The following is a 13,203-nucleotide window of genomic DNA, read 5'->3' as shown; positions in this document are numbered from 1 at the left end:
AATCCTTTCAGCAGGAGTACTGCTGCTGCGGAAAAGTTATAGTCCCATCGGTGCATCAAAAAACTAAAATGTTGAGTTATCATCATACAATACACCGAATAAAAACGCGGCACTTGAACAAAAATTATGTAGTTACCGAAGTTATCGGTTACATATCTAATCGGTTACACATCATATTTAATGCGTATCATTGGTTTTTATTAATAAAGCAAGGCGTCAAATGTAAAGATTTTAAAACTTTCATAGGCTTCAATTCGAAGTACTCGAAAATATCGAATCTGCTGTTTCGTCGGAATGCTTAATGAAATAAAACATAATTTTCCATACTGGCAGATAAACTTGCTTGCGAGGAGTCCATTTACTTTTTTCAAGCGAGCTATAAAAATATGTCAGAAATGGCATATCAACAGTAGCATATCAGAAAATATTTGACTGAAAAACGAAGGGTTAATTAATTCGAGTCGACCAAAGTCTTAAATTAGACGCTATGGCTGTCTCGTATAGGCTAGCCTTTCAGTGAGTCTAGAAAACTTTAATGGTTGACCTTGATTCGACATAGGATCCCCAAATCGATCGGTTCCTTCCTAGAACGCCCCCAATTGAAAAACCTCTGCAAAATTTGGATTCCTAACATTCGACACTGAAAAGGAATTTCAAAGGTTCGGCTTAATTTAGCTGCTTACTTTCAACTACCAGTCTGGCCTTGAGGAGCTTGAGGCTTGTGAGCTTACTAAAGCATGTCAAATACAATTTGAAATACATTAGTCTCCAAGTGTCATGCGTGGGAAGGAGGCCATGTTTGAACAATAAAGCAGTTACGCCAAAGCTACTGCAGGTAAAGAGAAAAAGATGCTTGTGTTAAGAGGACTTAGTTCAAAAACACTTTAGACATTTAAATTGTACATTTAGTTGCTTTCGTCTTCTGATAAGCTATTCACTAATTGAGTTGTGCACCTTCCACGTGACTTGAAGAGTTATTGCATTCAAAATGGAGGAGAGAAGCAGCGGTAATTTTATTTACTCTGTAAGTCGAAAATTGTTGGACATTCTCAACTCTAGAAGAGTCCTCTGGTGATACCCAGCATAACGTACTCCACTACGCTTAACTGTGAATTACAACAAATAAATTATATTCGTGTTTCTACAAATCATCTGTTCGTTCCGCTCACATTAATGACAACAGTTCTTTTTACATTACGACCGGTATAATATTACCTATACACAAGATACGTTACTGCCCATATGTCATTAAATATCATAAGGGTATTAATTAATAATTATTACCGGTACATACCCATTACGGCTGTGATAACAGCCTGTTCACGTCACGTCACGTAACGCATTGTAAACAGACCCAGATTCCGAACTGATGATGAATGAAAAAGCGTTCGTTCACGTGATTGGACGATGGATGTATTCACACGGAGCCAAAATGACATAGCAAATATTGTTAGACAGAATCAACGGAAATGGTCAAAAGTTATTCTTTGTTTCATTTGAGATTGTCATCACCTCTAAGTATCATTTTAACAGATGACAGTAGGTTTAGGTTTTGTCGTAGGCTGGGCAGAGGTTATACGTTTGGGTATAATAAGCAGATCCGAAACAAATTATAATGATATTCCACTAACTTTTGACGTCTATTTATGACATTTTTATGCCTTTTATAGTATGCTAGGCGATATGTACCGAATGACCTTGAAACAGTTACTTTTCTGAAAACATGATATATATTTTTGTATAAGTCAAAGTCAGTGCGCCCAATCTGCTATGCACCCGGACTAAATTCCTTTTAGAAAAGTTATCCTTCACCTCTCCATAAATTTATCTATTCTAATGTCTCAGCTCTAACATTCGTGGTAATAGGTCTTTATTGCTACATCTGCAATGCAGGACACGGCAGATACTTTTTCCTTTTCAAAATTTGATTAAATTATCTTTATATATATCGATCAAGACATTCGCGTCTTATATCAATGGTGGCAAACTCTTGTATGAAATAACGCTACGCTACCTAAAAACGGCACGCTAAAGATTAGCGAGAAGGAAGATGCAACCATTTGCAAAACCGCTGTCTTTTACTAATAACCTAATTTTAATGCTAGTTTACGACGTATAATACATTGGACGAATCATTTTTGCTTAACATTTTTAAAGCCACCCTGCTAACTCGAGAGCTTATGTTTACCTAGAGTCACCAGCACAGAAGTGAAAAGCAATTAACAGTATAATTCCAACCAATGAAAATCTCTTCACAACAAGGCGTATTTCAACCGGTAAAATGCCTATTGCCTGAATTTGGCCGTCCTATATTCCATCTCGAAGACACAAATATTACAAACGGGAAATGCAAGTCATGCGCTTATAGAACACAATGTTGTATTTCAAAAAATATAGTAAGTGAATAGCAAATACAGCGATCTAGGCCTATGTATTCGGCGTAAACTACATAATTACTTTTCAGCTAGTGCCTTTTCACAGTTTTAGAGAGCTCTTTCAAAAATTCTTCGCTTAGAAAACCACTGTTGGACTTTTAGACGAATTAAATGCCAACTGAGGCTTTACTTTCTATAACTTGCGTCATAATAATCGAGGTAATTTCGATGTCCTAAAAAGTGTACATTGCCAAAATCAGATCATCTGGTAACAATAATTTTGGCATCTAGAATCGCTTATTTTGCATTAAATTTTAGTATTGGACACAGAATCTCTTGTGTGATTCCTTGGTTGCCTTTATTTTTTCGGATTTATACTCCCTGAGGCGTATAATCACCTTAGTCAATTCCGAGGTTATGAATGTCTTAATCGCTTTTATCACTCTTATGTTCATCTCACCAATAAAATGCATGCTAAGTAGTTATGTGGCTCACTATAGCTGTAGGCCTTCAGCATATTTATAGGAAGTCGATGAAATATGCAAATTCATCTTTTACAAACACTACTGTGTTGAGTTGCATAATCTACATAAATCTATTTCATCATTAAAAAAATTTTTAATTCATGCAGAAATAATGGATCAAGGGGTCTAATATGATGATCGAATTAGAAATAAAACACATCTTTTACTTTGTAGTTTGTGCTTATCGTTCTTCGAACGCGTAGTCTACTTGATTACTTTTCGCAATTAGAGCGTTAAAGTTGAACAGCAACAACTCTTAAACATACAAAATGTGTTTTTGTTCTAACCAAAATCATCCGAACAAGTCATCGGAAGCACCTCTCGGTATCAATTCTAAGACCGACAAACACTGGTGCAAAAAATCTACAGCTTTGGATCTACCGCAATGGTTGTAAACTCTCCTGAAACGCAGACGGATAGTGCGGTAGCCGCAGCCGAGCAAAAAGACGGATACAGCATAAGATAATTGATCCTCCTGTTGTTGTGCCGTATATGATTTTGAACTTGGTTGTTTTTGTAAAATCCTGACTTATATACTACTACCGCCAGGCACAATACAGGTACCAGAAATACTTATGTGGAGTATAACACTAATATATTGTAACATTTTCTCTCTGGTATATTTTCCTAATTTACTCTCTTTTTTCCTTAAGCCGAAATACTTTGTTTTACATTTTAGTTTTAGTCGAGCCTTTAAAAGATCCAAGCGAATTACCAATCAGTCTCAACTAAATTGTGACTTTCTTCGGGATACATTTCTTAGCTATTATGAACGTTTGAAGTCTTTTAATTATTCATCAGAGTTACCAAAACAGTGAAGGAATATTTACCTGAATAACTATACGAAAAAACGAAACAAGGTATTATACAACTAAAACTTTTTTCTTCACTCACCAGAACCTCAGCAATTTTTTGTAAACGAAACGCGTAGCCATTGCCACGATAACATATATAGAGAAAATCCTACACCCTCTTTTGCATCACCCCTGCCTAGCTATGTAACAATGAGAACGCTGATATTGCTGTAATTTAACATTCTTCAATAACTTTATGATTGGCTCCCATGTATTTATTTTCCCCTTTTTCTTTCACTTCACCTTGTTTTAGCTTTGCTAATAAACTTCATTTCGTAATTTTTTTTATATTTTGATTTCATTTTTTCCATGATTTTTGCGCTTTAATAGTTTTCTCTTTCTCTTATCCCCCCCCTGCCCCCTCAAGAGACATTTGCTTCTATTAATCATCTGCATAATTAACTCTTCAACCCAGTAGGATTTACTTCGGTCGTGGGTTCGATCCTCATCGGCCTCTACACCCGCTTTTTTATTCCACTCAATACATAAAATGTTTACAAATGTACATTGTATATGTTGATGTCGGTTGCCGTCTCGCCTGTGTTGGTACTTGCTGTCGGCTGCTAGACGTTACTATTATCGGCTTGCTAGCGTTGAACAATCCGTGATGTTGCTTATATCCTGTTCATTTCTTATCACCGCTTTATGTACCTTTTCTTAGCGGTGAAATTCCTTCGTCTATAATTCATTTTACATTTTGTCGTCAAAACAACTTTCTGACAGTAATTTCGCTACACCATAAAGTAATCAACTTATTGCTCCCCTATATAATCTTGACCCCTTCGACGCCCAACACAATAAGCCTTTTTTAATTACTTCACTGAGTGCAATGAGCGGGCTCGAGCTCAGGCCATTCACCGTTGTTTGGTTGCATGACTTAGCCTGATGTAAGAGTGCACTGGAAGTGAACAAAATACAGATCATATAGAGTAGCAGTATTGATCTCCTTTACGGCTATTTTTCATCTCGTTAAGAAAAAAAGATTTTTAAATACTGCGTCTACCACATGATTGACCACGCTTGATCCTCATGTTACCCACCACAGAACGCGAGATTTCCCAACGCCATTACGTTTTCCCCTATTTAAATCTGATCTCCCTCGCAATAATGATGATGATCTGTATCGATGCCAAGTCGCGGAAGCTCATGTTGAGCCTTCACTAGAAATGAAGGTTTTCATCTCATAGGCGCGAGTGGTCAACGAAGTTGCCCCTTATTGGCTCTTGACAGTTGCTTGCGGCTGTTTTAAGCTATAGGTGCCATCCGCTCTGCCTGAGCTCGTACGCGTCGTTCATATTCAACTTTATTTTGACAGTAGATCGTGTACGCCTCGGCTTGGGCCGGATCTTTAATGTTTGGGTCGTTCAGCAGATCCTAAAATACACCCACAATAAGAAAAATGTTAGTGTTAACTACACTCAAGAGAGAGAAGTTACGACATTTGTAGGGATGATAACAGTTGAAAAATAATCTTGTTGTTTCCTTGGCGTGAGTTGTGTATGCAGATGGTGGACAAGCTTGAACGAGAGACTCTGAAGTCTATTTGAAGCACTATTCCTAAGCAGACTAAGCCAATGCCTTCGTTTATAATTAGATTGGCACTTGTCATTCATCATGGGGCGTAAGTGTATCTCACCTAAAGTATAGGACTGATAAAAACCTAATGAAAAAGTAGTAGTGGAAAAAGTTGGTTGTCTCTGTAGAAGTCACACTGACGAGGTCTTGTTCCGTTACTAGTCCTTTATAGGGTGAAATTGGTACTGAATGCTAAGTGCGTAAATCATCTAATAAAATAATTGCTATTATATAGGGTATAGAAAAGTTGGCTGGGTTCTTGATAAGACATCAAAAGCTGTCAAGTAAATATGCCCCACGATTCTACGAAACAATAGCAAGTGAGCTGTGCAGATTGTTACAAAAAACATCGATACCTGAATTCCGACAAGGATTTGTTTAATCGTGATAGAAGGTCGCCAATCCTTTTCTTCGTCAAGCAACGAGAGACAAACAGTACCCGAGGGGTAGACATTCGGATGAAACAGAGGTGGGTCAAATTTACACTTTGGGGGTGTCGATGGGTAATCTTCTTTGAAAGTCATACGCAACTTATAAAGACCCTTCTCCCATGGTGTGCCTGTAACAAATTGAATCAACGATACATTTACTAGACACCTTAGAATTCGTTAATAATATCTGATGTAACTCCTTGCTAAATTGATTTTCAATATCTATCAATCAATGTCTAGTGAGAATGTTAGTCCATGAATATAATACAAAGTACAATCAAGAACCATATTTATTATTGCTGATTTGCAACTTTGTTTGTCCTACTGATATTGACGTGAACGCTATGTTTACAAAACTGTAGCAATTGCTTTGCAGTCAGTGACAGACTGTCTGTAAGCGATAAAGGCATTCGCACGGTACTCAGAAACCGCTGATCCTATGTAATACTTCTTCGAACACTTCTTAAGCACATTTTCTGCAATATCACCGGTGCATATTTGACCTCTACATGAATAGACACGTGCAGAAAAAAAAACTACTGTACTCGCACGTAAACCCTCGTTTCGCGCCAGCTGATTAAGATACGAAAGAAAATCTACCCTGTACAATTTTCGCCGCAACGGCGTATACTTATAATTATAATAATAAACACATACACTAGCCTTTTTTACACCCGCAAATAATGTCCTGTGTCAGCCATTTGTAACTGTCAGCTCGTAGATGTAGGATAATGTTTGAAACGTGTTGGCGGGCTAAAAAAAACGACGTACCGATGACTACGTGCGTCTTATAATACGATATGTTTACTTCTTCGACAATACACACTGAATTTACGCATTCATTTACTTACACACGCATGTTTTTTGCATAAGGAAAAAGCTAAAAACTATGAATTTTTTTCATAGCCCTATCTCTATTGAAGAGCAATATACGACGGATTAATGAACAACTATAATTTTCGACAAGTTATATCAATTAATTCTCTTATGCCCTCGTTCGAATTATGGCTGCCATGCGATACGAAGAAGCCAGCGAACAATGTAGCAATCGGAATAAGCGCTCGTTTGAAGTTCACCCTTTCCCACACTGATGGCACCTTTTGAGGCCATTGAACTTTTCTACAACACATCTCCTGTACCGTGTCATGTTAACTATTACAGTATGCCAATATTTAGCTAAACCTTGAATGTCCATAGATTCGTATTCTTTTTGTAATAAAAATGCAGATTAGTAATAGAGGGGTAAACATCGCGAAATTTCGATACGCCACGGCAAAAGGTCATCGTCGGTCTCTTTGACATTTTTTCGTTGAACCCGGGCGTCGGCACCCTACTTTATGCTGCCAGCCCCTGGCCTGCACGAATGCCTAACACCTTAAGTAACCAAGGTAACACTCAAAATGTTCTCTTGGATGTCATGAGCATACCGGTTAGAAGCTGCCCATTGTTTTAGAGATGAAAAATATTTCATTATGTAGTACATAACATATAAGTACATTCTAGAGGACGACAGGCGCTGAAATGGTCGCGTCTAACTGAGCTACCGAATTAACGTCTCGTTCTCAATAATCCTCTACAACATCTGTGAGCAGCTATTTGTAGCACTTAAGGTTTATTGTCACACTGGGAATTGTTTACCGGACACACTGTAAATAATAGATTCTATTGAACCATGAACGTGACAAGCCGACTCTTGCGCGGACGTTTTCATTTTTTAATTCAACTTGTTGCACACATACACACACACACGCGTAGCTGTAGCGTCCACAACTGGATTAATCCATCTGGATCTCATCGAAAAAACTGCGGCACATTCCCGTTTTCAGCAATCCTGTCCTACAATAGCCTCCTTATTCGAGTAACACAACTTCAGGCTCAAGACATGCGTTATGGCGGTTCTTGAGGAGGTGACACGAACAGTGAATCAGTAGGACCACGTCGTTGACTGGTGCTGGTAGTCACTGAGCGTTAACGCTTAAGTCAGCAAAACAAAAACTTACCCGACTTTCCAGGGATGGCGCAGTCCCACATCATAAGATTTGGTAATCCATCGGTTCCTTTCGTTGGCTTGGCTACGAAACCGAATGGATGTTCTTTGCGCCACGCCTTGCGCTCCTCAGTCAAACGCTGGAACGCGATTCCTGCCATTGGAAGCTCTGTGTTTCACCGATGCGGACTAAAGCAACGGCAGTGTACTACGGTAGTCAACTTGCCGCAATTGTGGCGGGATACGTTGAAAACCGGTAAAATCACCCGACACAATTGGTCGACTTTTCGAGCACTTCCAGTTGCGACGGCTCTGGACCAACTAAGCAGAGAGACGACGCTTCTTCCTTCCGACTCCGAAGAGTGCACAAATTCAAAATAGCAGGACACAGCCAGAATGGGCATCTAGTCACCTGCGACTAGATGTGCAGGACCAAGCTGGACGTCAAGCGAATGAACATTCTAAATTGTATTCGTTATTTAGATGGAAATTAGATTTTGAATTGTTGAGTTACACATATGTCACGACTACGTATTTTTTTTTTTAAATCTTGATACCGAAAAACCAAGCAACATTTGTAAAGAGACAAGCATCTGAACAAACATTTGGAAGAGCGTGCTAGCCGATTCCGACCCTTCGCCCATGCATATAGAGATAGAGGTACCTAAATACACCCTGTGAAGGCTGCTTTTCACTGTATACATTTCGCGACGCGATGTCTGTAGGACCATCTAATGCTTTGGCGGGCTTCTGCCCGCTAAAAGTAGAAGATTCTTGCAAAAAGACTGCCTATGAAAATGTATAAAAAATTTTCCAGCTCAACACTTAGCCAAAACTAAAATAACTAAGCATAATTGTTCATGTATTTCACGTGTCTTACAATATGTTCACAGACAGAGCATTTGAGTCAATACCACTAAATGTATGGATGCTATATATAGTATGTATAGTCTTAATTTGTGCCTGTCCCAAGAGACGCATTTAAACTTATATAAGTAAATCTTTGCATTTCGTCTATCGTCGGTAAAAGCATTTGTGCATTACCTAACTTGATCAACTTTAGCAATAATACGAAGAGAACTGCCGCCCGAATTTAATTGTGAATACGAAGAGATTAGGCAAAAAATAAATTAGCCACGAAATAGCTTTAGTCACTTTCCCCGTCTACCACGGTATTAATACAAGTCATTTGCATGGCGACGCGCGGTAATTTAGCACAAGACACAAGCTAGATATACAGTGTGCGTCTGCAAGGATGGCATAAGTAGGCATATAAGGGTCGAAAAAATAGGCAGATGACTTAAATTGGAGAAAATTGGGTATATGGTTGAAGTGAACGCTGAAATAATAATGCTAACAGCTATTAGCAATATACAATGCGAAATAAAAGTACGTGAATAATGATTATTCCTCTCCAACGTATTTTTTTATTTACTATGACGGCGTCCCAACTCTGACCATTTAATTACAAAGTAGTTGCCTTAAAATAGGTGATCGCTACGTTCACGACCCATTCATATGGTGTTGCAACAAACTTATGACACACACACATACATCAGCGCGTAGCCCCTGTCGCCTTCTGCTAGTCTCTTCATATCATGCTTAAGCAATCGATTATAATGACTCGTTCTTTGAAAAAAACGGATCAATCCCGTCTCTTTAGGTTCGTGTCATGATGAAAATTGCTCGCTTACCTAAAAAGAGGAAGCGTCTTGAATTGAAAAAGCCAAGTATCCCGAACCCGTTCGGCGCCCTCGGTCTCGGTTTGATTCTTATAGGCGCTTCTCATAACCAGAAAGCCAATAATATAGAAAACCATTGAGCACGTATAACCATTTATAGTCGTTAGATGACACGTAGCAAAAAAGGTTAATCATGAGAATACAATAATTGGCAGCATATATCGATCTCACCTGCTCCTAATGTCATGTGTCTTAGGTTAACTTAAACATCAGTCCTTTTAGCCATTACATTTCTTATTCCTAAGATAAGCTTTAACCCAATAGGTTAATGCTGTAGTTTAAAATTTTTCATTCGTAATTTAGGACAAAAATCAGTGTTTGAGTGGACAAGAGAAAAACCATGTTAAAGGGTCCATAATAGCGGGAAATCGTGCTGTTTCACCTTAATACTCCATGAATATTTATGTTGCAATGAATTACAGTTAGTGGGACTGCAAGGCGTTTCATAAACAAATCATTTCTACATACTAATCATTTTATCCGACAATATTTTTTGTACTTCAATATCTTGACTATCACAATTCGCCTAAATTTGTTCCAAATGTATGCTTACCTTCGTTTCTCCCATTTTCTCCCCCCTTTGTACAAAGTTAGTAATTGCGTACACATAAATATAAACTATTCGGTAGTGCTCTACGAGTCATTTTTTCAGCGAGCCGTTCTGTTTAGCGGACCTGTATTTTTCGGATTTTCCCTTGATACTGCTTGTGGTAGTGACCGGTCTGGAGGCCACCACATGCGATGTCTGTCTTTTTTGATCCCGGCCGATTAAACCAATTGCCGGCAAGGATCTGTACAACCTATGCGAAATTCGCCACGTTTACGTGGACGTCCAGTTGGGAGGTTAAAACAAAGAACAAACGGTAAATGATATCCGACACCAATATCGCAGCTACTTTACTTGATAACTGTGTACTTCCACATGTCTTCTGAGCGGAACTTCATGTATGTTTCCCGAGCTCTCATGGTGGCTTTTTGAGTACGCACAGGACTCGTGTCAACCCGGTTAGATTCAACCAAAACAAATCATTGGATACGTGCTATTTGAACGCGTACATGTGTTTATTGCAACTATAACGCTGCAAACTATCATTCTATTCAAAATGTCTGCGAACATTTAAGGTTGGTGGTATATCTGACAGACGGCGGCAATTATGTACTGTTGTGAGCGTTTTTGGTCCATCCCTTGCATTTGTCAGGCATGGCCTTTGACAAATTTTCTATCCTGCCTATTTTAATGAAACGCAAAGCGCGGCTTATATCTTTTGTTCGAATATAGTATATGTCATAATGCTGGGAATTTATGTTGAAATTTTCTTCAAATCGTTAACATAATCATTAACAGTTACTTTTATTGAAGTCGAATTTATTTTTGCTAGTCAGTGACAAGTGCTTAAGAAATATTTCACCATTACGAAATAGAAGAAGCCGATTAATCAGGAGTGAAACATCCGTAGATATCGCAGCAATGTATTTATCATCTTTCGTACATTTATGCAATGCATTTATCATCGCGCAGGAGCGCCGAATTAGCCTGAACAGACGCGCGTCTGCTCTTGTCATAACGGAAGTAAGACAAGGTATACGTTTCATGATCAAGGTTTCTATACATGTGATGAGGATGAACAATCAATAGGCTTTGGTCGACTAATGGCCTTTTTTGCGACACAGAAGTTACGTTAAAGAGGCATTCTGTTAAACCGCAGATGCGAATCATGTGTTTTCCTAGAGATAGTCTCTCAACTTGTTCCTTGTCCGGGTGAGGTGTTACCCCCTAGTGCTAGAATTTGTTATGTGGAAGAACCAAAAATGTCATAGGCCACTTATGCGGTCCATAGCGCGCAGGTCGCCAAAAACCTCTTTTCGGTTTCAGTACGACTACATGACAGAAATAATTGTCGTTACATGATTTACTCGGTATTAAAATTTAAAGCGGTGGCGGATACGAGTTTACTGAATGATCAATCTGATCTGAATTTTTCGTGTAAGTAAACCTGACCGATTTACAAAATCATAAAACTACGTGTGTCGTTTATTGACGGAACAAAATGTAACAGCTGCGTGTTGTGTTTGATCTAAATTAATTAATAGTGTTAATAATATTATAATAATTATTAGGCGTGTGCAGTCCAGTCGATGTATACGGGACTCATAAAAACCATATCTTAGAAGTTAAATGTAACGTTTGTCTCTTGTCAAATTATCGATGCTAGAGACAAATTCGAGTTGTCTTCGATTGATTCTCATGACTAACTCGGCATTTGTGTATCGATTATGCGCGGTACTTCAAGTGTAAATATTGCAATTCAATAGATCCGTTTCACAATATATGCTTTTTTTCTTTTCTTTATAGTCGTCAAAAGATCTGAGTAGAAGATCCAAAACCGTTTGTGACTATGCATTCGCTGACTACTGTATTGTACTTATTTATATTATTTCATTTTTTTTTTTTTTTTAATTCGTTTTATGTTTTACTTTGAATTTGTTCGCTTGTAACTTCTCCCAGTGACTACTACAGGCGGTTTGAACTGTAAATTGAAAGATAAAAAAAAAAAAAAAATAAGACGAACAATACAGAAAGTACATAATCGGAGGTGTGCCTATACAGCGACTCAATGAATACATAAGTTATAGCACCGTTGATTAGCGCTCGTGGAGTACGGTTACATGTGTTAACACGTGCTCGGCTTGTTATAAATGTAGGCGACGTATGGTAGTCTCTTTATTTACACTCTGAAACTCTTTGTTTTGTAAAGGAAGGCCACTGAAAATTGGCAAACTCGTTGCATTTTGTTATTTCAGTATTTTGCAAGAGTTTGTAAAAAAAGTTTTCATTCAGTGCTACCGTTAGGCGTTTTTTCAGACAGTTGGCCTTTCTCAGTAATCACATCATCAAAATAAGTTCGGTAAGTAAGCACGTGTGCATTACACCATCCAACGATTACACGAGACAGTATTTAGAGCTTCAAGGATTTTTAGTTGCTAGTTTCTCAAAAAACTTATAGTTTTAGCTTATTTTAGTTAATAATATAGGTAAGAGAATATATTATTCTGAATATTTTTTCTTGTAACAGCGGTCCCCTCTAATGGTCCCGCTAAGTATATGTGGTTTATACGGCGCGATATCCTACATAGTATCCTCAGAGCCAGCTACCTAGCTAGATAGAAACCCATAGTAATGACTAGAGAATTTTGATGCGAATGACGAATCCAGCAAAAATGCATTTCGTAATTAAACAATAGCTACTTGAAATCTTTTTAGGATGTGATCGCTGTGCGCTCGAGGATGAGGATAAATGGACAACGGAACATCAGTAGTCTCGGAACTGCAGTAGCCCAGCATGGAGTCTCAACAGCACTACTACACCGATAAAATGAATATCGTTGGTCCCGCAAGATGGTGCAGAACTTTAATTAACAGCAATCGAAACTAGAGAACATACCAGCTATGCCCCGAACCACGGTATCCGCGCGAAATTGCCCCCTAGGGATTCAAGTGCTTAACACCCGCTACTCCTTTGTTGAGAGATTGGCCTTCTACATTTATCGTTATTGCTTCGGTCAGACTAAAACACTCATATGCGCTATTTTGTAAAAGATAAGTTGAAATAAAATATACCATTAACATAAACTCGGTAATTTGCTTTCATTATCGCGCCCAGTAGTACACTTAATACACTAATTAAGTCACCAAATATTTCATAGAAATTTTCGT

At 38.3% G+C, this 13,203-nt stretch overlaps 1 protein-coding gene and 1 long non-coding RNA gene across 4 annotated transcripts; one reads left to right on the top strand and one right to left on the bottom strand.

Annotated features, from left to right (window-relative positions):
- Window positions 1-2,709: 2,709 nt before the first annotated feature.
- Window positions 2,710-8,127, bottom strand: lwr (ubiquitin conjugating enzyme lesswright). 2 transcript variants are annotated; one of them, XR_002679528.2, is made up of 4 exons: window positions 7,760-8,127; window positions 5,685-5,887; window positions 4,794-5,127; window positions 2,710-4,651 (listed from the first exon to the last, which is right to left on the bottom strand). XR_002679528.2 is itself a non-coding variant. In XM_022831033.2 (3 exons), exons 1-3 carry the CDS (start codon window positions 7,905-7,907, stop codon window positions 4,999-5,001), a joined length of 480 nt encoding a protein of 159 aa, XP_022686768.1. In that variant the 5' UTR covers window positions 7,908-8,127; the 3' UTR covers window positions 2,710-4,998. The 2 variants fall into 2 exon arrangements, 1 of the variants encoding a protein (XP_022686768.1); XM_022831033.2 differs by having other exon boundaries at window positions 2,710-5,127.
- Window positions 8,128-8,701: 574 nt separating this feature from the next.
- On the top strand, window positions 8,702-13,119 carry LOC111259265 (uncharacterized). Of its 2 annotated transcripts, none has more exons than XR_002679546.2 (2): window positions 8,702-10,610; window positions 12,751-13,119. It is a non-coding gene; the product is annotated as an uncharacterized LOC111259265 (long non-coding RNA). The 2 variants fall into 2 exon arrangements; XR_002679567.2 differs by lacking the exon at window positions 8,702-10,610 and adding an exon at window positions 10,620-12,394.
- The last annotated feature ends 84 nt before the right edge of the window (window positions 13,120-13,203 follow it).

The sequence above is a fragment of the Varroa jacobsoni genome, unplaced genomic scaffold, assembly GCF_002532875.2.
Source record: "Varroa jacobsoni isolate VJ856 unplaced genomic scaffold, vjacob_1.0 scaffold_5, whole genome shotgun sequence".
Classification (NCBI taxonomy): domain Eukaryota; kingdom Metazoa; phylum Arthropoda; class Arachnida; order Mesostigmata; family Varroidae; genus Varroa; species Varroa jacobsoni.
The sequence above is the reverse complement of the archived record's forward strand: the minus strand, read 5'-3'. Positions and strand labels throughout refer to the sequence as shown.

Excerpts from the sequence above, each read along its gene's own strand:
- lwr (XM_022831033.2), bottom strand. The coding sequence starts at position 7,907 with ATGGCAGGAATCGCGTTCCAGCGTTTGACTGAGGAGCGCAAGGCGTGG. Across the intron at positions 5,888-7,759 it reads CGCCATCCCTGGAAAGTCGG|GCACACCATGGGAGAAGGGT; the intron begins GTAAGTTTTTGT and ends AATTTGTTACAG. Across the intron at positions 5,128-5,684 it reads AAATCCTTGTCGGAATTCAG|GATCTGCTGAACGACCCAAA; the intron begins GTATCGATGTTT and ends GGTGTATTTTAG.